General features: G+C 37.4%; 1 protein-coding gene across 2 annotated transcripts in view; it reads left to right on the forward strand.

Moving 5' to 3' along the window:
* NECAB1 (N-terminal EF-hand calcium binding protein 1) overlaps positions 1-24,606 on the forward strand; it is a 182,044-nt gene that overhangs the window by 31,137 nt on the left and 126,301 nt on the right. For both annotated transcript variants that reach the window (XM_010353848.2, XM_030937753.1), the window contains exon 3: positions 323-431. In XM_010353848.2, the coding sequence (XP_010352150.1) occupies positions 323-431 (109 nt within the window). The remainder of the gene's footprint in view (positions 1-322; positions 432-24,606) is intronic.

Raw genomic sequence — 24,606 nt, forward strand, 5'->3', positions numbered from 1 at the left:
CTTTATTTGGTTATGTGGATACCTTTCTTGCATGGTCTGTTAAATGGTTCATTAAATGTTAAATGTTTGTCATGTGAATAAATGAACCAAAAAAATACCTAGAACCATGTAGACTTATATTTTATTAGATTGTACATGTCTGTGTTCTATGTCATACTAAGATATGTTAATTTTTTTTTTCTTTTTAACACCTTCAGCTGTTCTTTCTTTTTGAATACATGTGTGTACATGCACAAGCGTTTGGACGAAGTTTTGTAAAGCAAAAGATAAAATAATGTACAATATTAAAATAATTTGTGTCTCTTTGTTCTTGCCATTTCAGATGATGGAAAATTATCCTTTGAAGAATTCAAAGCATATTTTGCAGATGGTGTTCTCAGTGGAGAAGAATTACACGAGCTCTTCCATACCATTGATACACATAATACTAAGTAAGAATCTTTTTTATCATTGGATTCCATAAATGAGGCAGAGAGAGTGTGAACGCATTCATATCCAGGAAGAAGAAAGGGAGGAACAATGTAGAGGGTATATTTTGCAATGTTTGTCTATGCTTAATTCTGATATACCTCTTTAGTAATTAAAATGCTCTGAAAAATTGACTTTGAAGCAGAAAATAATGATCTTTTGTAGAAAGCTCCCCTAAAGTGTTTTTAGATTGTTCCCACTTTGCAAAATGTAAAAGAAAAGTATGCATTATAAATAAATATAGTTCTGCCATTAATTTAAAAAGTAGAATTTTGCCTTGTTATTTAGGCTTAATCTCAATTTGCTTTGTTTAAAAATTATTCTTAGGCCATTCTTTCATTAACACAATGAAATGGAAGAATTGTAGCAATTATCTGGACAATTCAGGTGTGCTGAATTCCAAATCACTGTTACCTGAGGACACAATAATCTCTGGAGAGCCAGTGTATACAGTGATCCATTCTTTTACTTATTTTGCCTATATAGATCTCTCTTTTGTATTGGCATAACATTTCTGAAGTTTCTATTTATATTCTCACTATGCTTAAAAATATAAAATAATGAGGACTTTAGGGTATAGAGCAATAGAAATATGCTGCTTGTTTTAGGCAATTGAACCAAATCAGATTGTTTGTGACAGTCACAATTACAAAACGCTTATATGAAAAACCACCATTTCAGCCATGTCTTGAGACCTATCAGTGTGTCCATTGCTTGAAAAATCACTATCTTGCCTTAGGCAAAGTGTTGAGATGACTCCAGGCAGTGAGTCAAGATGCCAAGAAAATTCCCTTGGGCTACATCTATAAACAGACATTTTTTTGAGGCTAACTATTAAGAAAAATTAAAAGATTAAATTCACTTCACTCAAAGAGTTGAATATTTTTTAAACAACCAATTTATAAATTTCTTGACTTCATTGGGGTTTCAAATTCTTCATCAAATGGCTTAAGTATTTTGTTGATAGAAACAGTATTCACAGGTAACTATACTCAACAATAACTCTAGCATATCGAGTCCATAGTAGGTATTGGTGGTACAACATGGAACCAGCTTATGGTTTTATGGAGAAATAGACCAATTAGCTGATCATATCAATATAATTCATAAATGCTGTAATTGAGCTATGTGCAGGACACTTTTGGACCATAAGTCCCAAAAGGGAGGACATTTTAGCCCAATTTGGTAAGCTCAGGGAACATTCACAGGAGCTGAGTCATTATGGGAGATTAGAAATTCCTTAGGTAAAGAAAGGGGTGGGGAGAAGAATATTCTTATCAGAGGGAGAAGCATGAGAAAAGGCCTGGAAGAAGAAGGTGAGGAGCAGCAACAAGTAGTTTCTTACTACTGAAGTATCAGCTGGAAGGTTGAGAATGAAAGATGAATCTGGAGAGGAAAGAAAGAACCAGAAAAGATGGAATTTGCATTCTATGGTTGCAAAAGTGCTTCAACTTTATCCTGAAGGCCAGGGAAAAACTATTAAAGAATCTGAGCCAGGCTGCAACATCTTCATAGGTCATTGCGGATCTACTGAAGGACAGGTGTACAGGGGTAATAGTTGACTCCTTAAATCGCTACTGGGAAAGAATATCTATTCGTGAAAGAAAGAAAGCCATGTTGTACTTTACTGGGATATCATACTTTAAAGAATAAAAGAGCAGAGGCTCCCTTTGTGGCTTAGGTGTTGGACATTGAGATGCTAATGCTTTGTTATGTATGCTGATTATTTCTTCCTCCTTACAATTAGTATTGAAGTTTAAACAACATTTGGGTTTGGAACATTTATTGAGAGCCATAATAGTTCCAGAATTGGGTGTTATGAAGATTTTTAATATGTTACATTTAATTTATATTAATATTAATATTTATTCATATTAATGAAACAGTTTTCAATAGATCTTGTCAGCCTCTTTTGCTATTTTATTTATATAGTTATTAATTTGGGTTACTTGGCATAGCTTTAAGACTACTAAATGTTAAAGAAGTATATATAATGATTTATACAGTAAGTCTAAAGGAATAATTATTACTACCAGTTTCTCTCATATGCATTAGTAACAAGTGTTTTCTGATCATAATGATGTTCAACTTTAATTTGGAGCTAAAGTATATATTAGGTAGAGACTTCTGAATTATATTCGCATAATTCCTTTTTTTAAGAAAGGGATGTCAGTGTCAGTCTTTGATCTTTTACTGATACTAATTCAAACGTTGGCATGGAAATTTTGGAGCTATATTTGAAGCAAATGATAACTTATATCTTTGCATGATCCAAGTTTTAATTATTTTAACAAATGCACTATATATGCCAATTATTTTCTCCTTCCTCTCACCTTCTAAGAATATAAGTTTTCCTCCAAATCCTGCCTCTGTTCAATATCCCTGACCACTCTAATTTAATCAAGAGTACAGCCTGGCCTGAAGGAGCCAGTCATATATAACCTGGAGCAAAACAGTCAGACTCGCTCTCTCACACTGTTTATGGTAGGCTATGAGAGTCGGAGTCTATGAACATTTGCTGCAGAGGCCCCTGTAGCTACCCGGTTCCCGCCTTTCCTTATGTCTGGAGTTTTGACTTCACTTTGGGGTCCATTAAATTGGTATCTTCCTAACACACTGCATTTTCTTGAACTTGTTTAAGTAAGATTCTGTTCCTTGTGTAAGAATGTTCTAAGACAGTGTTACCCAATCACATTCCTGCCATCTCTAAAAATTCAAGTCTTTTTGCTACAAACATCATATTTGCCATGCTTGAGGAGTGACTTATCCACTATGAGAATATTTGGAAAGAAAGAAGGAAAATAATAAGAACATATCTGGCTACTTAATTTTTTTCTTTTTGTCTCATGAAAATACTCTTAAAATATTATGCTTGATTATGAAAAGCAAATATTGTTCAGAAGCATAATTAGAGCTTGTTTCTATATTGCAATATAATTATTTTAAATATCAAAATTAAGTACATTATTCCTCATAAAATTACATTAAAAAAGCATCATGCAAACTTATGGACTTTAAAAGGTCATTTTTATAAGTGGTTTTTAAATGAACAAATGATAAATATAGAGTAGTGTAATGATTTAAAAAAAAAGTCTTAACAAAACAAAAATATACTGCCCTCTTCATATACCTTTAGATAGCAGTCATAATTCCCAAATCTAACTCTACCAGTTTTTCTCTTTTGTTTCAGTCATTTATTTCTTTAATCTTTCATTTTAAGAAATCAATAGTTCATTTGAGAAATTTCCTTAAAAGTAGTTCACTGCAGTCCCCCCCCCCCCCCCCCCCCCCCAATTACTTGGATCTTTTCAGTCAGCTTTTCTCTCAGGAATGCAAATAAATCCCAGAAAAACAAACCCCAAATGCATTTAACCTCAAAATAACTATGCAAAGATTTCTGCAAAGATTTCTGTATATGAATATTACCAAGGTTGGAGATATCTCAGGTCTTAATCATACAGAATGTTTTTAGTATCTTTCAAAACCAAACTACCTGTATCAACCACATGTCTTTATATGCTAAGGAAAGTGTCTAGCAGTTGTAATCACCTTTCAAGCCAGCCCAGGCACGAGCTTAAGCTCAATGCTCAGTATAATCTCAGTCTAATGAGAATTCCATGAATCATCCTACTTGTTTGTTGCTGTATTAGAATCCTTGTATAGTGACTGTTTGTCAGAAATTACATTCCTAATCTATGCATTCCAAAGATTTCATTCAGAGCAGCAACTTTAGAAGTGAAAAGAACCCTGCGTAAAAGTAAGAGAAATTTGAAGGCATGGGAAGCCCAGCTTTCCATCACCTTTTAAATTATTAAATTGATATATCTTTTTCATTATGTTCAGACATTCGGAAAGTTTTCTTGAGTTTTTCTTGCATATAGTGATTGGTTGAGTGTGGAACAAAAGACCAGCTTGTTTCTGTGGATGGTACTTGGGATATTTTGCATGGCAAAGGAGAAGAAGGTCAAATAATGCTTTTGTCATCAGGGCAAAGTATTGCTGAAAACTTTGATTTTTCTCAAGCTTTAAGAGAAGTGCATACAATGTAATATTCTGAAGTAATCCTGAAGGATATCATGTCCACCTTATAAAACTTTCATAATTTCCCAGATTTTGTCAAGCCTCATTTTAACTGTATTATTTCTGGGCCAAATATGCTTAATCTTTCATTTTCTTTTAAAAGTTATTAATCTCTCAATCATTTTAGTGAGCCTTATTGCACCCTTTCCAGACTCATTAAAGATGTTTTAAACTCACGTTTTTCTCAACTTTTATAAAGTGACTCTTCAGAAAAGATACTTAGAGCCCTTAAAACTTGTTTGTAAAAGAAACTAACCTAGCAAAAACTAAATCTACAGCTTGGTAGCTTACAAACGGGAACCATCACACCAGTTAAAGAGCAAGAATAAATAGAGGAAAGATCATTAAGAGGAAACTTCATGGTTCATCAAAAGTGTTCTCATTCATCAGAAAGTTAGTCTGTCTACATTTTGCAGTTAGTTATAGGGAACTATGATGAATTTAGCATAAATCCTTGTGATGTTAATTATAGCAGAAAAAGGGGAGAGATCCCCTGGAGACCAAAACCAATTTTCCCAGCACACTGCACTTTGGAGTTCCAGATTGTCAGGATAGACCAAATGGTAGACCAGATGGAAGTTTCACTTCTGTGTCAGAGAGTGAACATACAGAAAAGCATCCCAGGGCCCTCAGATGGGAGTCTGTGACTAGAGATAGATGACTGATGTCTTCTGATCAAGTGTTCTTTATTCCAAGCTAAAACAATTTTTTGGGTGCTGAGCACTGGGATTTCAACCCAGTACTTGTTAAATCACTGAAGCACACCAGAGTGACAAAAATATCACCACCTACTAAAAGAGCATAGTCCATCTTGAGCTAGCTCTGAAAGTTTAAAAAGCTCTTTCTTAAACCAAACTGAAATCTGTCTCTCTTAACTTCTACTTGGTTCTGCTCTGTAGGGCCGTTCAGAATATGAATGTTTTATGAAAAGTCTTTCTAATATTTGAAGACAGTTTTCATGCATCAATGAGATAAAGTCCCATAATACTTGGAGGGAGCAGAATTTTGCTCCTTTGGAAACAGAAAAAGTGCTTCACCTTGTATTTGTGCATGACAGATACATTCTAAAGCTTGATGAGTTAGGTGATGAAGCCACTTTCTTTCTTGAGTTATCTATTACACTGCTTAAGTGGGCATATGCTGTGGGCAGTAGGAAAAGAAGAAAGGGTCAGTACTCATGGAATATGCAGTAAGTTGGTCCAAAGAGCATGTAGCATAACCTGCATGACATTGCAACTGCAAAGCTTATTGCAATTCCAATAGTGGACCGGAGAGATCTCCTGCTTAACACAGCTTATACCATCTTCAACTAAGCTGAAGTCTTGGAAAGCAGTACCAAGACTTAAGTTCCTGGAGAATAGAGCAGGCCACAGTCCCAGGTACTCAGTTAAGCAAGTGTGGCATGACTGAGAGATACACAGGAAGGAACAAGAAAAGAGAGAAAGATGGTGTGGCTGTATGTCAAGAAAACAAAGTGAAGACCAAAGTCCAGAGTACATCAGACTAACATGCAATGGACAGACTGGGCTTGCCAGGCTTGGGTTTCAGCAATACAAATTTGGCTAAGGAGCACTGGCAGAACTGTGCTCCAGGTATTCAGAGAAGCCCTGAACTGGCCATCAGTAAACTAGCAGAGAACACAGAGTCCAGTTAGAACTTCTTTCTATCCGTGAACCAAGGCTTGGCTCTAGAAACTAGGTAGTGGGCTGATCTCTATCCAGGCTTTAAGTAGTTTTCTTGGTATAAGCTGATACAGGCTAGCAGATGTATGCTGTTTTTGAGAGAGGCATGATTTTCATAATGCTTTGCATGCCAGATGAGGGATGGAGTCAGAGGAACCACAAAGCTGTAGAGAGAATAACATACGTTTGACAGATTTTTCTCAACTCCTGTTAGGCCCTACTTCAGAGAAGTCACAGCAGGGCAAATGATTCTGTAGTAGGCAAGAATTATTGGATGTGAGTGACAGAAACATAAATTAAGCTGAGTTAAGGAAATAATTGTCTGGCTCACGTGTCTTATAGGTCCAGAGACAGATTTCACGTGTGCTGGAGGTAGCTACTTGAATAGTGTTGCTAAAAATCTGTCTCCCATTGTCTCTCACCTCTTCTTTTCCCTGGGTTAGCTGTTCTCTTGGGAGGGGCCTCTCACTGAGAGGCCAAGATGGTTACTAGAAGCTCAAGATTCATATTGCTACCGGCTTAGCAAACACAGAGAAACTGCTTTTATTTCCCAATAACTCTCAGCAAATCCTGGTTTTGAATTATGATAGCCTGGCTTAGATCTCATGCATATCCCTGGACAAATAACCATTTTCAAGAAAACATAATGCAAAATAGAACTGGGATGGTGTTTCAGGATAAAGGTGAATAGATGCCAGGCAGGCAAAAGTTGAGTCTCCTGCAGATCAAATAACTGCTTATTCAGCCTCAAGGACTTCTCTTTACCCTCTCATATTTTAGAGGAAGATAATCTCCTTCCCCAAGAGGACAAGGGGCATGAAGTTTAAACTCCAGAGAGTTCTTACTAATTGTGGGATCAATCAGGAAAATCTGTAGCTATCTATAATGGGAAACACTGAAGTCAGGGAGAATTCTGTTGTCAGGCTTCCTGGTCCCATTGAGCTGCCTAGGATTCTATCCCCTGACACCCTTACCCTTCCTGACCATCTGACTGTTTTTATTCCCAGGAGTCCTGCTTTCCCATTCTCTTCCTGCTAGAGCCATGCCTCTGATGCCCTTTTTTCTCCTTACGGTCTTGACAGCTCTTTGTAGCTTCAGCCACTGCCAAAACTTAGACTTCGTAACCCTGGTTTTCTTCTCCTTAGCCTTTCTCTGTGATCACCCAACTAGTATAGATTTTCTGGGAAGTTCTCACATATTGTGCTATCCTTATTTCTTGAGAATTTAAAAATTATGAAGAATTATGTACAAAGCTAAGAAACACTATTTGATTATATCCTTTGCAGGTGTACTTTTTACCACATTTTTAGAGACTGAAAACTGAAGTCTTACACTCTTACCAGAACTCACTCTAAACTATTACTGGGCCTATGATTATTGATTCCATTTGGACATTAGAACTAACCTGTAGCCATTGGATGTCCTTATCATTCACTGATTTTTAGGTCTACTTTTCACTTCAACAATTACTGAAACTCATTTACTTGCTTTAACTGAAACCCATTTACTTGCTTTGAGAATCTTTGATAAGCTCACAAAGATATGGAGAGAGAAAAAAACCCAAAGTGGTTTTAAAAACTCTTCTTTCCTAGGAAGACATTTCACTGGCATCACCACCATCTCCTTCTAAATCAGATCACTCCAAAACCTGCAGTGTGGACTGGGGCACTGTATTCTTCCCTGGAGGAAGAGTGCAGAATCAACAAGTCAAATTCTGCTGCATAATTAAAAGATTAGCAAAGTTTGGAGAATCTATAAAGGAGAGAATGTTAAAGGGATTTTTTCAAATGGCATAGAAATGGTTTATTCTTAGTTATAATTTTTTGAAAAAAGAAAAACTGGTTCTAATTTTCTCTGACAAAAATGATAGTCAAGTCAACTTTTGTGTCAAGGCAGTTTCTATATAATTTCTAAAACTATTTAATTTCTAAAGGAAATGCTTAATTTCTAATTGAATAGGAAAATCCATTTATGAAGTGTTTATGTACCAGGCAATTAACTTGCATCATCTTATTTAATCTTTAAGAAAAAAACAAACAAAATAAGAATGTATTGTCGTTCATAGCCTACAGTTAAGCAATCTGATACAAAAAGTTAAATAACTTGCCAAAAGTTACACAAATATTATGAGTAAGGATCTGGGGTTTTCCGAGGTCTGCCTGAAAACCAAACCCAAGCTCTTTCCATTGCCATATCATCTCAATAAAATTTCATGTTTTTTGCTTTGTATTTCGTGTATCAGAAATCAAAATATTCCAAGGCAAATTTTTAAAAATTGTTTTCAGGTAATTTATCCTTGACGAAAAGATGGTTAATTCTCTCTAACAGTAGAATATATTTGGATGTACACTATAGAGGTAATTGCTTTAATTGCTGCCTTTATCTCTTCTCTTTATATATCTAATACGTAGGGTTTTTACAGTGTGGGAGTTGCTACAATGTAGAAATGTTATTCTTCTTTTCTGTGGACGTTATTTCCATTCTTTGCACATTTTCCCTCCCTCTATCCTACCTTTATACTTAGAAATCATCATCTACTTTTAGACTTAGTTTCTGCCATCCTCCATCCCATCACTTTGCATTTGCCATATTTTCTCTATTGCTCTTCAGAGCACTCACAGAGTTTTACTGTTTCCTTTAATTGTTGGTATTAAGGGCCTTTTCAAACTTTTTCATATCTTTTTATATTTTCAATCTTACCTAGAGAATTATTTTTCTGGTTTTCATCTATTCCTTCCCTCAGAAAAAGCTTAACTTTTTTTTTTTAATTTTACTTTAAGATCTGGGATACATGTGCAGAATGTGCAAGTTTGTTACATAGGTATACACGTGCCACGGTGGTATGCTGCACCTATCACACATATGTTTAAATTCTTTTTTAAACTTAATTGAACTTTCAGCTGTGAAAGAGTTGCCATTAGTGAAGTAAAATCAATTACTGCTCAAAATAAAAATTGTCTACTAAGGAAGCTAGATGAATGATTTATTCACATAAATGAAGTTTTTTTTTCTTATCTCATCAATATCCACCAAATGGATGAAATCAATGCGGTAAAATTGTAACCCCAATCTCTCTAAAATACATGGTGCTCATTTTGTGGACAGCTTTTCCTCCATATCCAATGCCCCAACCAGTTCTGTCTTTTTTGCTTTTAATCTTCACCGCCACTACCTAAGTTTAAGTTTTTTGCCTTTGCAACTACATTTTTCTGAAGAATGGTCAGTTTAATAGAACAGCTACAGTTGTTCTCCATGAATCCTTTTTCAGAATTCTCGGCCAGGCGTGGTGGCTCACGCCTGTAATCCCAGTACTTTGGGAGGCTGAGACAGGTGGATCACTTGAGATCAGGAGTTTGAGACCAGCCTGACCAATATGGTGAAACCCCACCTCTATTAAAAAACACAAAAATCAGCTGGGCATCGTGGTACGTGCCTGTAATCCCAGATACTTGGGAGGCTGAGACAGGAGAATCGCTTGAACCCGGGCGGCGGCGGTTGCAGTGAGCTGAGATTGTGTACTCCAGCCTAAGAGACAGAGTGAAACTGTGTCTTGAAAAAAAAAAAAAAGATTTTAGAATTTTAGAAATAAATGTAGATTACAAATAACCAAAAAGTCACTACTTACTTTTGAAGTGCAGGTTTTTTCAAGAACAATTTTTTTAGGAAAATATTTCCCCCACTGCTATGGTCCAAATGTGGAAATTTATATGTTGAAACCTAACACCCACAGTGATAGCATTAAAAGGGAGGGCCTTTGGCAAATGACTAGGTCATAAGGATTCCACCTTCATGAATGTGATGAGTGCCCTTTTATAAAAGAGACCTGAAGGAGCTTGTGTATCCCTTCCACTTATGTAAGGATACATGGAAAGTGCCATTGATGAGTAACAAGCCCTCATCAAACACCAAATCTGTTGGTGTCTTAATCTTTGACTTAGCCTCTAGAACTGTGAGCAATAAATTTCTGTTGCTTATAAATTACCCAGTCTGAAGTATTTGTTAGAGAAGCCCAAAGGACTAAGATACCCACAAACCAGATAATATAAACAGCACATCATTATTGTAAAAAGAATTGAAAATATAGAAAATGATAAGAAAGAGCATAAAATATCTGAAACCTCACAACCTTAAGATAATCACCAAGAGCATTTGGTTACCACAGCTTTTAATGTATGCATTCTGTTTTAATCAGGGAAAACTACTTGCTTTTAGATTTCTTTTCCTCTTCTACCATCTATCCTTATACTATCCCCCATAACCAATTTTTATTACCTAAAGTGGTCTTGTGTATTTTTTCCATGTTTATGTAATCATATACACATCAATATGTCTCATGAAAGCTTTCCCTGACTTTCTTTATTAGGTTAAATTTTCTATTCTGCATTCTCATTGTAACATGGACCGCTCTCTACAGCACCTATATTATTTACAATTTTATATTTATTAGGGTGTTTCTTTGATTGGGATTTACCTCTAGCCTAAATTCCATGAAGGCAGAGGCCATAACTATCTTGCTTTTCATTGATTCTCAGCATAATGTTTAGCACATATTGCAAGCTCAATAAACATTTGAGATGATAAGAGATAAATTCCTGCTTCCCCAAATCTCATGCTATGCACTTTGCCCAAGTAGCCTTGCTCTTCTCCTCAGCATAGTAAAGTTTTCCAGGCATTAGAGGTCACCCAATGCCATAAAAAGCAGTATTGCAATGCAGAAAGAACTCAGGCTTGCCAGGCTTGGACTTAAGTCCCTCCACTATCTGTCTATGAGGAGTTTGAGTGGTCATGTTTTTTCATTGGACCACAATTTCATTGACTTTAAAAGGGAGCCAATGTAAGAACCCATTTTATGGAATTTAGGACTAATATACAAATACTTGCCACAAAATAATAATAATGATGATTATTACTAAAATGTATTCACTAACCTTTCCTTTTCTTTTGGATCACTTGCTTTCTCCAAATTTCTGTAACTATAGTTTATGCCTTCATGAAGTACCATTTAATTATATAATATCTTCTGTTATGTTTGCTAATTGTTTCATTAGTATGTTAATCTTGTCTCCAAATATAATTGTAAATTCCTTTGAAGCAAGGACCGTTGTTCTCTACTACTTACAGCAATTGCTGTAATACATTAAATAAGTGCTTGGTTACTTGACTGATATATAAAAAGGATTATTTTGATTTTATGTAAGAAAGGCGTGCAAAAGCACATTGCTGGTGACTTTTAGAGTCTAGACCCTGCCTGATTGATTATAGAAAGAGTAATGCCATTAACAGATCTTATCAAACACAGAAGGAGAACTGATTCCTTTTGTTTGGGAGGAGGATAAATGATAAATTTGACTTTAGACTCTCAGTTAAACTCAAGCAGTTTCGAATGCTATTGCTATATTAAAATAGTTCTCTACTCCTGCGAATTAAAGACAATAAAATATAATTTTGGATGTAAATGTGGATTATTTCCATATTTTAACAGACACAAAATATGTTCAAATGAGGAATTTCTTTTTCCCAATATAATTACTGGATCTTCGTTTATATGTTAAAAAAGAAGCTGCATTGCTTAAAAAGAAGCTGCAAAATTGCTTAAAAAGAAGCTTCTGCTACACTGAATATTGTATTTTCTGTTCTCTTAAAAGGTTTCTCATTGGGAAAAATAGACTAAATAGCAAAAGCTTTTAGTAGTTAACTCAAAATATAAGAAGAAGAAAGCTGGGCATGAGAATCAGCTGAACGTTATTATTCTTGTCTCATTCACTAATGGGTTTAACGGTTTAATTTTATTTTAAGGTTTTCCTGGGAACTTATTTTTAGTCAACTTTAGATTAAAAACAATAATTTAGGATAATTAGAAATCTATCTGTAGTGGGTGGGCTATAGGGTTTTGATCGCTTACATAACTAACTTTTCCTCAATCTTCCACCATCCTCTTTGCTGTCAGATTAAAATAAATTTTGACTTCAGAGTGGCACAAAGAGTTTTTTTATTTTGCTTGAATTGTGAATAGTTTCCAAGTGAAAATGCAGTTTGTCAGGCTTGACAATCATTATTCTAGTTGAGTTTGCAGCTTCCAAAACATTAGTCATTTGTTCCCTAATTATTCATTTATTTATTCAATAAGCATTTATTAAGCTGCAATGATACCATGTACCATGTATTATGCATAACTGAATGAATATTACTTTATATTTACGGGATGCAGACATACTGATGGATAGAAAATTATTTTCCAAATATCTCATGGAGGCCGATGTTTTGCCAAAATGAAGGCAATGGCTCAAATTTACTATGATTGAGCAGCATAAGAAGCACTTTTTAATATTTCTATCTCTATGCTTGTCTTTAGCTCAGGATCTTTGCAATAGTTAATTGCTGTTGATAAAATGCACTTTAACACATTTATGTCATTATTTTTTTACAAAAATTAAATTGCCAGAAAGTTATTAATGGGAAATTAACCTTTAAAAAATAGTTCCAAAAAGCCAGAGATGCCTGGGTAATGTGCTGATCACAGGGAGGTCACCTGTGCTACTTTGGCCAAAGGCCAGCCACCTAAGGAAATAATATAGACAGGGGTAGTGAAATCCCATTACAGTACATTTATCTGCCAGGGATAAGTTCCAAGGCCCCCAGTGGATGCTTGAAACTCCAGATAGAACAGAACCCTATATATACTATGTTTTTTCCTATCTGATAACCAAGAGGGCTACTAAATGACTAATGGGCGGGTATTGTACACAGTGTGGTTACCCTGGACAAAGGGATGGTTCACATCCTGGGTGCAACTGCAAAAGGTTTCTCCACACTATTTAGAACAGTGTGCAATTTAAAATTTATGAATTGTTTATTTCTAGGATTTTCCTTTTAATATTTTTGGACCACAGTTGACTGCAAGTAACTGAAACTATGAAAAGTGCAAGCTTGGAGAAGGGAAAACTTCTGTAATTGAAAAGTGATTGATCAGGGTCCCTTCTGTGGATTCATCAAGAATCAAATAGGGACAATTACCATTTGACCTTTATTTTTAAAATGCGAGTGGAAATAATAGAATTGTGTCTAGTGTCTCTGAGTCTCTTCCACTGGTTTCTGTCTCTCTCTCTGCCCCCTGTTGCTCTCTTGCTGTGATCCTTTTCCAAGCTTGAGCTTGACAAATCATTATGTCTGTACCAGACCCGCTTAAATTAGAGTGGACTGTAAGAGATTTCCAGTCACTGAGTTTTTGTTTTACTATTTAATCTAATTGTTTCTTTGCATTTCTACTTGTATTCTGAATTCCTAACCCCAAATTTTTGCCCTTTATATTTTACATTTCAAAATCTCTTTATTGTGCATAGAGCTAACTGTGTCTATGTCCTGGTTGGCTCATAAAAATTCATAGGGATTGTGTCTTTAAAATAGAGCATAGTCAGAGAAACATATTCCAATGAAAAAATAAGGGTGTGTTTTTAAATTAATTTTGTTGAATATATGAAAAATTATTATCCTGAAGACAGAACAGTAAGTCTTCACTTTACATCATTGATAGGTTCTTGGAAACTGAGACTTGAAGTGAAACAATACATAACAAAACCAATTTTACCATAGGCTAATTGATGTAAATAAGAGTTAAGTTCCTATAACATATTTCTAGTCATAAAAGCATCATAAAACCTCTAAATAAAGACCCAAAACATTTCTAATACTAAATATTGAAATAAATGTAAGCTATATATTCATTTACGAAAGACTTATAAAAACAAATGAGATAATTATTTACCCACTTACTTCAGTTCAGGGTTACAGGTGACCAGAGCCTATTCTGGCAGCTCAGGCACCAAGTAGGCACCAGCCTTGGACAGGATGCTGTCCCATCACAGGGTGCATTCACACTCATACCCACAGTCACTCAGACTGGGACCATTCAGACAGGCCAGTGAACATAATGCGCACATCTTTGGTAGGGTAAGAGAAAATCTGAGTATCTGGAGAAAACCCACATAGACGTGGAGAAAACATACAAACTCCACACAAACAGTGGCCTCTGTGGGGAATCAATTATTTTCCTTGTCTACCTTATAACAAAACGAAGTTGAATGAAATAAGTCTGTTCAAGGACCTGCTCTAATCTATATTTCCAAACTCATGACAGAAATCTCCCTTTCACAGTCAGACATAGGAAATTTCTGTCCTTGATTTGTTACTTAAAGTTGCTTGCACAAGATTTCTTAACCTGGGTAAAATCAACCCCTGGAAATTTAATATAAAATTAAATATAAAATGTTATTGCACATTGCCTGTATTTATTTTGAGAGAAATAGGGAAGGGATGATTGATACATTTTATCAGACTTTCAGTGTTCTGTGCCAAAACAGCAAAGAACCACTACTCATCTTCTCTCTTAACTTCTAAATCAAATAATTAATCAACTTTTAATAAATCATTTTATATTTCTCTTTCTATAACAAAAACAGTTTAAATATTGGAAGAGGCTACCACAAAAGGCTAGTGAAGTTTCTTAGGAATTCCTGGGAAGAGGATCCCAGAGATTAGGGAGAGAGGACACTGTTAAATTTGAACTCTGAAGTCAACCCAAGTCTAACTCAATTTGTGAAGTCAGTTCTGTATTACCTATACAGACTGAGCTTGCTATTCCCTTTCAATGAAGAGTTCCTGGTATTCTCCATGTGGAAGGTATTGTACCAGCTACTAGGGATATAGTGGTGGTAAACAAGGGATTTGTAGTTTAGCAGAGAAAGTAGACAAGCAATAACTTGATTAATTATGACAGGGAGATATAGTGCTTTGAGGGGAACAGGGTGTGCTAACCTTATCTTAAGGGTTAGCCAGGACCTCTTAGAGAAGCCATACAGTTTTACTAAGAAGAAGTATGAATAAGGATGGAGATAGAGATGAATGATGTTTTCAGCCAAAGACAATAGCACATGTGGAAGCTTGTAGATGAGAGACAGTGTGGCATGTTAGAGAAGCTGAAGGGCATTCAGCATGTGCAGAGCACCGAATCGGGGTAGAGAGAGGCTAGAAAAGCCAACAGGGGACCTAACTGTAAAAGGTTTGAGAATCAGTGGGGTAATCAAATTTCTACCCTCAGGTCAGTGCTAAGCCATTGAAGGGTCTTAAACCTGGGAGTGACTGGATTAGGTTTATGTTTTCATAAGATAGATCTCCCCAAGGTGAAGAGAATTGGTGGGAGATGACAAGTCTGGAGACAGCAAAACCAGGTAAGAGGTGCTTCAGCTGTGCTTTAAAAAATGTTAGCTGGATTTTGAAAGATCTGTATCTCTAGTCTTTCTGATTTTGCCTAAATCTTTCTGATCTGGAAAGCTTTTGAATAAGAATTACCCTGATGCTGCAAAAAATAATAACAACAACAACAATAATAATGGTTAATATCTATGGCTCAGTTTGCATAGGCAATACAGAATTGACTTCACAGATTGAGTTAGACGTGACTTGATTTCAGAGTTTAACAGTCAGGGAGACTCCCTAATCTCCATAATAACATTTATGGATTACTAACAATAATAATGGTTAACGTTTACCATGTGCCAGACCTAAGCACTTTCCATTCATTAACTTATTTGATCTTTACAACAAACCTATGATTGACCCCATTTTGCTCATAAGGAACCTGAGCCACAGTGAGATTGGGTTACTTTCTCGGCATTGCCCAGAGAGTATGCATTAAGGCAAGCCACTCTGGCTCTTAACTGTTATTCTATTCAGCTTCTTACTAAATCCAACTTTGTTAACTGCCTTTGGAATCTATCAGAGTGGTAATCTTCATTCTGTTTCTGAAGGCCCTGGCCGAGCAGTTTTTATTGCTTTACTATCCTTCAATATTAAGTGGAGCTAACAATATTTTCTGGCAAGAAAATTGTAAAAACTTATGAGCAAATTTTTAAAAGCAGTGTAGCCTGCTAGCCAGGGGAGGTGCTATGTCAATATGTGAGGTTTGTTTGACTGGAGTTAGTAGTTCTTAGAGTGCAGAACCACATAACGCACAGTCATTGCTCATTGCTGCCTCTTGGCTTCAGACAGGAAAATGGCGGTACCAGTGAAGCCAGACCGTTCATTTCATTCTCTGCACATTGCCCTAACTCTTCTTTGGGGGATGTTGCTGCTATTTGTGGTGAGGGCACAGATATCTTCAATCAATAGAAATCTAATATTTCAGGAGGAAGAACAAAATGTTATTGGTAAATCTATTAAAGTGACCAAGTAGTTAAAGTAGTTCATTGGAAAATAGTGCATAGAAGTGACCTATCTTGGGCAGAGAGCGCTTCAAGATTAATATCTCCCTTTCTGAAGAGGCTTAGAAGTGTGCACTCCAGTTGACAGAAATTGCTTTTTCCCTCATTATGTCTTCAAGATACAATAGTATCTAGTAAAATGGGCATTCTTTGAAAACAGAGATTAACATAGTATCGAGATGCATGAGGGTCAAAAGCAACTTCACATTTTTAATAATAGGAGAATATTGGAGGCCACTTAAGCTTCTGGGTATCACCTAAAAAAGGAAGCTAAGAACTGCCATACCTGTTGGGGACTCTGCCTACCTCTCTCCTTAGTGTTTACTTCAGCAACAGTGAAAATAACCTGGGGATTTATTTTCAGGGACAGCAAGGAAAGGGGGAACTGAACATTCTGGGTTTCAGTATTGAGAGAAAAGAATCCTCTTGATGAATAATGGGGAGGTGACAGCTCTGAGAATTACAGAAAAGCAATCTGAATCCTGACATGAAAATGGCATGAGGAGGCATCTCAGGCCTGATAAATAATTTGGAGGCCTTAACAGTCAGAAACCCATGCAATTCTCTAAAAGGTGGAGCCTGCATTATCCTTAGCAAACTAACACAAGAACAGAAAACCAAATACTGCATGTTCTCTTTTATAAGTGGGAACAACATGATGAGAACACGTGGACACATGGTAGGGAACAATATACACTGGGCCTGTGGGAGGGCGAAGGTGAGAGGAGAAAGAGCATGAGGAATAATAGCTAATGGATGCTGGGCTTAATGCCTGGGTGATGGGATAATCTGTGCAGTAAACCACCATGGCAGACATTTACATATGTAACAAACCTGTACATCCTGCACATGTACCTTAAACTTAAAATAAAAGGTGGAAAATAATAATAATAATAAAAAGGTGGAGCCTGGGGAGTACTACATCATAGACCATTGGGAGCCTCCTAAAAGGTCTATCCACCTTCAACCTCAAAGGTCTGCTTTCGTCCTTGGGCTTGAAGTTGTATACACTACAAATCTATATGCCTAATGAAGAGATGTAATGTTGCCTTTTTTTTTTTTTTTTTTTTTTTTTGAAATTTTCCATTGTTTCTCATTCCTTAAAGATAGGTGGAGGGTAGGAGTGAGGATTGGTTAAGCTGCTTCTCACATGATAGAAGCTATCTGCAGGGGAACATCATCAGCAGGCTTTCAAGGGCCTGTCTGTGTGGGTGGGCTTATTGGTTGCTGTGAGCTGTTTGTTTTATGTGGGCTGCCTGCTAGAGCAGCTTGTGTGCAGAGCTCCTTGCTCTTCAAATGAATGCTGGGTTGTCTGACCTGCCATTGTGGACCATTAGAGTTTTGTGACCACACTCAGAGACTTTTCCAATGTAAGGCATTTTCTATAACAACACAAAGTGCCAAGAAAATGCTGTCATTTAGATGGCCAGAGATTTTTCCTTTGTTGTCTGTTTTAATGGATGTCAGAACATTATGCATGATTTTTATGGTGTGTGCCTTGAGTTTCATTAAAGTTGCTAAGGCCTTTATGGGTAGTGCTAATGGTACGTGATTATAAGTTCTAGAAAGGTTGCCTTAGAAAGTGGCAGATAGGGATAGATGGAAACATGTAAGGTTTACCTCACTATTCTGTGTCCCCTTCACATTGTATTAGTCCATTTTCATATTGCTATGAAGAAATACCTGATACTGGGTAATTTATAAAGAAAAATGAGCTCACAGTTCCACATGGCTGAGGAAGCCTCCCAGTCACCACAGAAGGCAAAGGAGGAGCAAAGGCACGTCCTACACGGCAACAGGCAAGAGAGTGTGTGCAGGGGAACTGTCCTTTATAAAACCATCAGATCATGTGAGACTTATTCACTATCATGAAAACAGCAAGGGAAAAAACTCACCCCCATGATTCAATTACCCCCTATTGGGTCCCTCCCATGGCACATAGGGATTATGGGAGCTACAATTCAAGATGAGATTTGGGTGAGGACACAGCCAACCCATATCACACACCATTTCTTTGGTTGACTAAGTGTATAATTGCTGATCTCTTTTCTCCCATCATATTTAAGAGAGTTATGATTAAATATCTCCCCTAGCAAAAGAAAGAGAAGGATCTTTTTACACTTTCTCCTTCTGTTCTTTTTCTTTAAGTTCTGAAACAACTATGATATTCAGGGTCATGAATAGAAGATCTTTAATATTGCTTAATGTGTAGCAGAGAATGAATTTGTTGACTTTTCCTTGGCTCTATTGTCTATTGTTGGGGACAACTGACTATTATATGCTCATCAGCCAGAACAGTGAAACAAAGTAGGTGGCAAGACCCCAAAGATAATTCAACACTGAACTCTGAGATTTGCTTCACTTCACTTAAACAGATATTTATTGAGCACTGGCTGTGGGCTAGAAACTGTGCAAATACAAAATCTTGCATCATTTTTGGACAGCAGTACTTCCTTTTAAGCTGGATGCTTCCTTTTATATTTTTAGATCACTGACAATGTACATCAAGGAAAACAAAAAGTCCTTGCTTCTGGCAGAGAACTTCTAGTCTAAATTCTTCATCTTATATTTGAGGAAACTGAGTTCAGTAGAGCTAAAGGACTTCCCAAAATTATGACTGATGAATCCTAGCTTCGAACCCATGTCTCCTGAATCCATTCCTCCATCTTTCCTCTATTCTATACTGCCTTTTTCCTTACAAGTATAACAGAGCATGAAATGTAGGTGGGTAGAAAAGGAAAACGGAACTTTTTTTTCTGTAACTTAATTTCCATTTTAAGTCTTAATCCTACCAGGTGTTAGAAATTTAATTTCAGTCAACTTGGGGTCACTTTCCTCCATGCCTGGGGGTTGTATACAAATCTGGGGTATTACCTAGTGCAAAGTCATGAGAGAGGAGAGGCATCTCTTTCTTTCTGCTCAGTTCTCCATGATGCATCAGCAGGGGTGTCTTCATTCCCACTTGACCTTTGGTTAGTAGTTGAGGTAGGTCCCTGCACTTCCTCCTTTCTTCTTAACCTCCAGCCCTTTTCAAGTCTGCTGGCTCCCTCTGTGATGTTACTGCTGCTCTCAGATCCTAAGGGTCCCTATAGTGTTTTCAAACCAGTCTCTAGTGCAAGTAATCCTTCAAAATTATGTCAGTCCTTCTGGCCAGACACAGCATGCAGATGTGTCTGCTGCTCCCCACCAGGTTGATGGAGGAGAGCATTCTTTCTATCTGCAGATGGGTCACAGATCCTCCCTATTGTCAGATCCTCCCTACTGTCCCTATATCTAAAGTTCTATAGGTCCCTCCCACCCACAATGTCATTTCCACCACTGTTTTCATCTTACAGGCTTGACCTACAGGGGAAAACAGTGTAGATAACACCTTGTCAAGATGCACCTGTCTAAGCTCTCTTCACTTTCACTTTCTCTCTTTTGTTCTAGGGAATCTTTATCCAGTTGGGAGATGAAAAGGCTTAGCTTAGTTATTACTGAGCTATGTTCTTCTAAATCTTTTATCTTACACCTGGGTCTAGACTTTTTAAATTGAAAAGCTAAAAATTTGCTCCATTGTTTGAGTCAGATTTCTCTAGAGAAACAGAAACAATAGGATGTGTATTATAAGAAGAGAGATTTATTGTAAGAAATTTGTTTACACGATTATAAAGTCTGACAAGTTTAAAATCTGCAGTGTAGGTCATCAGGGTGAAGACCAAGGAAGAACCAATGTTGTGGTTCAAGTCCAAAGATCACCTGCTGGAAAATTCCCTGTTGCTAATGGAAGGAAGGTCAGTCTTTATTCCTAGTCATGCCTTCGACTGATTGGATGAGGCTTGCTCACATTGTGGAGAGCGATCTACTCTATCCATATTCCTCTGATTTAAATATTAACCCCATCCAAGACACCTTTACTGAAACAACCAGAATAATGTTTGACCACAAGTGTGGGTTCCATGACCAAGCCAAGTTGACGCATAAAATTAATTATCACATCCGTCTCCTGTCTGTTGCCTGCTTTGTCATTGCTTCTCTAAGATAACAGCAGCCTACTCAGTACAAGGAAACACTAGCAGGTGCTGTGGGGTAAAAGCAGATGGAGAGAGTTTGGTTTATATTTTTTAAAATACCTGACATGCATAATTATATTATGTATTTATTTATTTTCACTTTTGCTAATTAGAACTACCCAGTATGCTACTTCATAAGTATGTTTTCATTTTTGCAGAGGTTTTAATCTTTGGTTTTCAAAAAAAAATAAAACCTCTTGAAAGTAGGTGTTGGTTCATCTCCCATTGATTGCAGTATTTTATATAAATAGACAGTAAGTTCCACTAATTGAAAATATTTCATTTTAACCTGCAAGGTACAACACTGTATTAAGTGAAAGCAATGCAACTTTCAAGTAATATTTGTCACCAGAAAAAAAATTGAAGTGTAAATGCTTTCATTGAACTTGATTTTCAAAAAAACATTTTTTTTGAGACTTGTATTTTTTGCCTTTATGCAAAATCAAAGGTCACTAGTCAGGTAAAAATTATAGAAAAAATTTTCCAAAGTGAGGAATGGTTTTTGCTTTAAACAGCAGAGTGGTTTTTCTTCTTTGAATATCATCTGTGTACTTAATTTTAAAAGTATATTTTCTCGAGTGATTTTTGAAAGCCAACAAAGTAATACTTACATCTTCCTTTAAGCTGCTGGGAGACCACAGAGTATTCTAGCCTGAAGTGCCACCTGGTACATCTTAAATTATCTGAAGCAGAGATCAAGCTGGGCTAAGGAACAAAAAGTGGCATATCCTTAATTACCACAAATGATACCTAATTACCTTCATATCAGCTTTAACATAATACTGAACACAGCTGAGATGGTGTTTGATTTTAAAGTGAGTTACACAGGATTACCTTTCCAAACCAAACTGACTTTACCAATTTTGCCAACTTGCATTTTAATATTGCATTTCAATAGGTACCCTTTGGGTACACATTATCAATATGCCTGCCTTTTGGTCACTGATATTTAATGCTTTCCTAGGCTTTTTATAGCAAAATAGCTTTTGGTTTAACATTGAAATTGCAGAAGTAATTGTTTCACAGTGAATGTACTTAAAGTTGCTCTTGATACTTCAAGTAGAAATAGAAAATAACAGACATTTATTGCCATCCAAATGGAAATGCAGTAATTATGTCATAATAGATTTAATCTATGAACTTTTCTTGATCTCTGTTTAGATAAAACTACAATAGTTGTACGAGCCTCAAAAAGCTACCTTAGTAAGTGTTTTAGAGTTTTTTTATTGTAAGAGACTAGCTATGACTGGTCTTCAGTCTTTTGTAGCAAAAGATTTAAGATAGTGTATTAGTCCATTCTCATGCTGCTAATAAAGAAATACCCAAACTGGGTAATGTATAAAGAAGAAGAGGTTTAATGGATTCACAGTTCCACATGGCTGGGGAAGCCTCACAATCATGGCAGAAGGTAAAAGAGGAGCAAGTCATGTCTTACATGGCATTAGACAAGAAAGCATGTGCAGGGGAACTCCCCTTTATAAAACCATCAGATTGCATGAGACTATTCAATATCATGAGAACAGCATGGGAAAAACTTGCCCCTAATGATTCAGTTACCTCCCACTCTGAGCCTTCCCATGACATGTGAGGATTATGGGAGCTACAATTCAAGATGAGATTTGGGTGGGGACACAGCCAAACCATATCATTCGGCCCTGGCCCCTCTCAAATCTCATGTTCCCACATTTTAAAACGCAATCGTGCCCATCCAACAGTCCCCCAAAGTCTTAACTCATTCCAGTATTAATTCAAAGGCTCAAGTCCAAAGTCTCATCTGAGACAAGACAAGTCCCTTCCACATATGAGTCTGTAAAATCAAAAGCAAGTTAGTTACTTCCTATATAAAATGGGGGTACAGGCATTGGGTAAGTATAACCATTCCAAATGGGAGAAATTGGCCAAAACAAATGGGCCATGGGCCCCATGTAAATTCAAAATCCAATAGGGCAGTCATTAAACCTTAAAGTTCCAAAATGATCTCCTTTGACTCTGTGTCTCACATCCAGGTCACGCTGATCCAAGAGGTGGTTTCCCATGGTCTTGGGCAGCTCTGCCCCTGTGGTTTTGCAGGGTACAGCTCCCTCCCAGCTGCCTTCACGGGCTGGCATTGTCTGTAGCTTTTCCAGGTGCACGCTGCAAGCTGTTGGTGGGTTTACCATTCTGGGGTCTGGAAGATAGTGCCCCTCTTCTCATAACTCCACTAGGCAGTACCTCAGTGGGGACTTTATGTGGGGGCTCCAACCCAGCACTGCCCTAGCAGAGGTTCTCTATGAAGGCTCTGCTCCTGCAGCAAACTTCTGCCTAGACATCCAGGTGTTTTCATATCTCTTCTGAAATCTAGGCGGAGGATCCCAAACCTCACTTCTTGACTTCTGTGCACCCACAGGCCCAACACTACATGTAAGCCACCAAGGCTTGGGGCTTGCACCCTCCAAGGCCACAATCTGACCTGTACCTTGGCCCCTTTTAGCCACAGCTGGAGCAGCTGGGACACAGAACACCAAGTACCTAGGCTGCACACAGCAGGGTCCCCTGGGTCCAGCCCACAGTACCATTTTTTCCTCCTTGGCCTCCAGGCCTATGATGGGAAAGGCTGCTGCAAAATCCTCTGACATTCCCTGGAGACATTTTTCCCATTATCTTGGTGATTAACATTTGGCTCCTTGTTACTTATGCAAATTTCTGTAGCAGGCTTGAATTTCCCCCCAGAAAATGGGTTTTTATTTTCTATCACATCGTAAGGTTGTAAATTTTCCAAACTTTTATGCTTTGTTTCCTCTTGAATGCTTTGCCCCTTAGAAATTTCTTCCATCAGATACCCTAAGTCATCTCTCTCAAGTTCAAAATTCCACATTTCTCTAGGGCAGGGGCAAAATGCCAGCAATCTATTTGCTAAAGCATAATAAGAGTCACCTTTGCTCCAGTTTCCAACAAGTTCCTCATCTCCCTCTGAGACCACCTCAGCCTGGACTTACTATCTATATCACTATCAGCATTTTGAGAAAAGCCATTCAACAAGTCTCTAGGAAGTTCCAAACTTTCCCACATTTTCCTGTCTTCCTCTGAGCCATCCAAACTCTTATAACTTCTGCCTCTTACCCAGTTCCAAAGTCACTTTCATATTTTTGGGTATCTTTACAGTGGCCCCATTACTGGGTACCAATGTATCATCTTAGTCCATTTTCACACTACTAATAAAGAAATACCCAAGACTGGGTAATTTATGAAGAAAAAGAGTTTTAATGGACTCAGTTCCACATGGCTAGGGAGTCCTCACAATCATGGCAGAAGGCAAAGGAGGAGCAAAGGCACATCTTACATGGTGGCAGGCAAGAGAGCTTGTGCAGGGAACTGCCCTTTATAAAACCATCAGGTCAGACCAGGTGCAATGGCTCATGTCTGTAATCCCAGCACTTTGGAAGGCTGATGTGGGCAGATCAGTTGAGGTCAGGAGTTTGAGACTGGCTTGGCCAACATGGTGAAACCCTGTCTCTGCTAAAACAAATACAAAAATAAGCTGGGTGTGGTGGCAGGAAAATTGCTTGAACCCAGGAGGTGGAGGTTGCAGTGAGCCAAGATCACACCACTGCACTCCAGTCTGGGTGGCAAGAATGAGATTCCATCTCAATCAATCAATCAATCAATCAATCAATAAAACCATCAGATCTCATGAGACTTATTCACTACCACAAGAACAGCACACAAAAACGCACCCCCAATGATTCAATTACCTCCCATCCTATGTCCCTCCCATGACATATGGAGATTATGGAAGCTACAATTCAAGATGAGATTTAGATGGGGACATAGCTAAACCATATCAGACAGGAAATTTAGTTTTAAGTGCAACCAGTAATGAAACTGCATCAATCCAAAAATTGAGTATAGGCCTGGGTATAGTGGCTCATGCCTGTAATCCCAGTACTGTGGGAAGCCATAGAGGGGGATCACTTGAAGCCAGGAGTTCAAAACCAGACTGGGCAACTGGGCAACATAACAAGACCCTGTCTCTACAAAAGGTTTAAAAATTACCTGAGTGCAGCGATGGGTGCCTGTAGTTCCAGCTAT

The sequence above is a fragment of the Rhinopithecus roxellana genome, chromosome 9 (assembly GCF_007565055.1).
Source record: "Rhinopithecus roxellana isolate Shanxi Qingling chromosome 9, ASM756505v1, whole genome shotgun sequence".
NCBI classification, from domain to species: Eukaryota; Metazoa; Chordata; class Mammalia; order Primates; family Cercopithecidae; genus Rhinopithecus; species Rhinopithecus roxellana.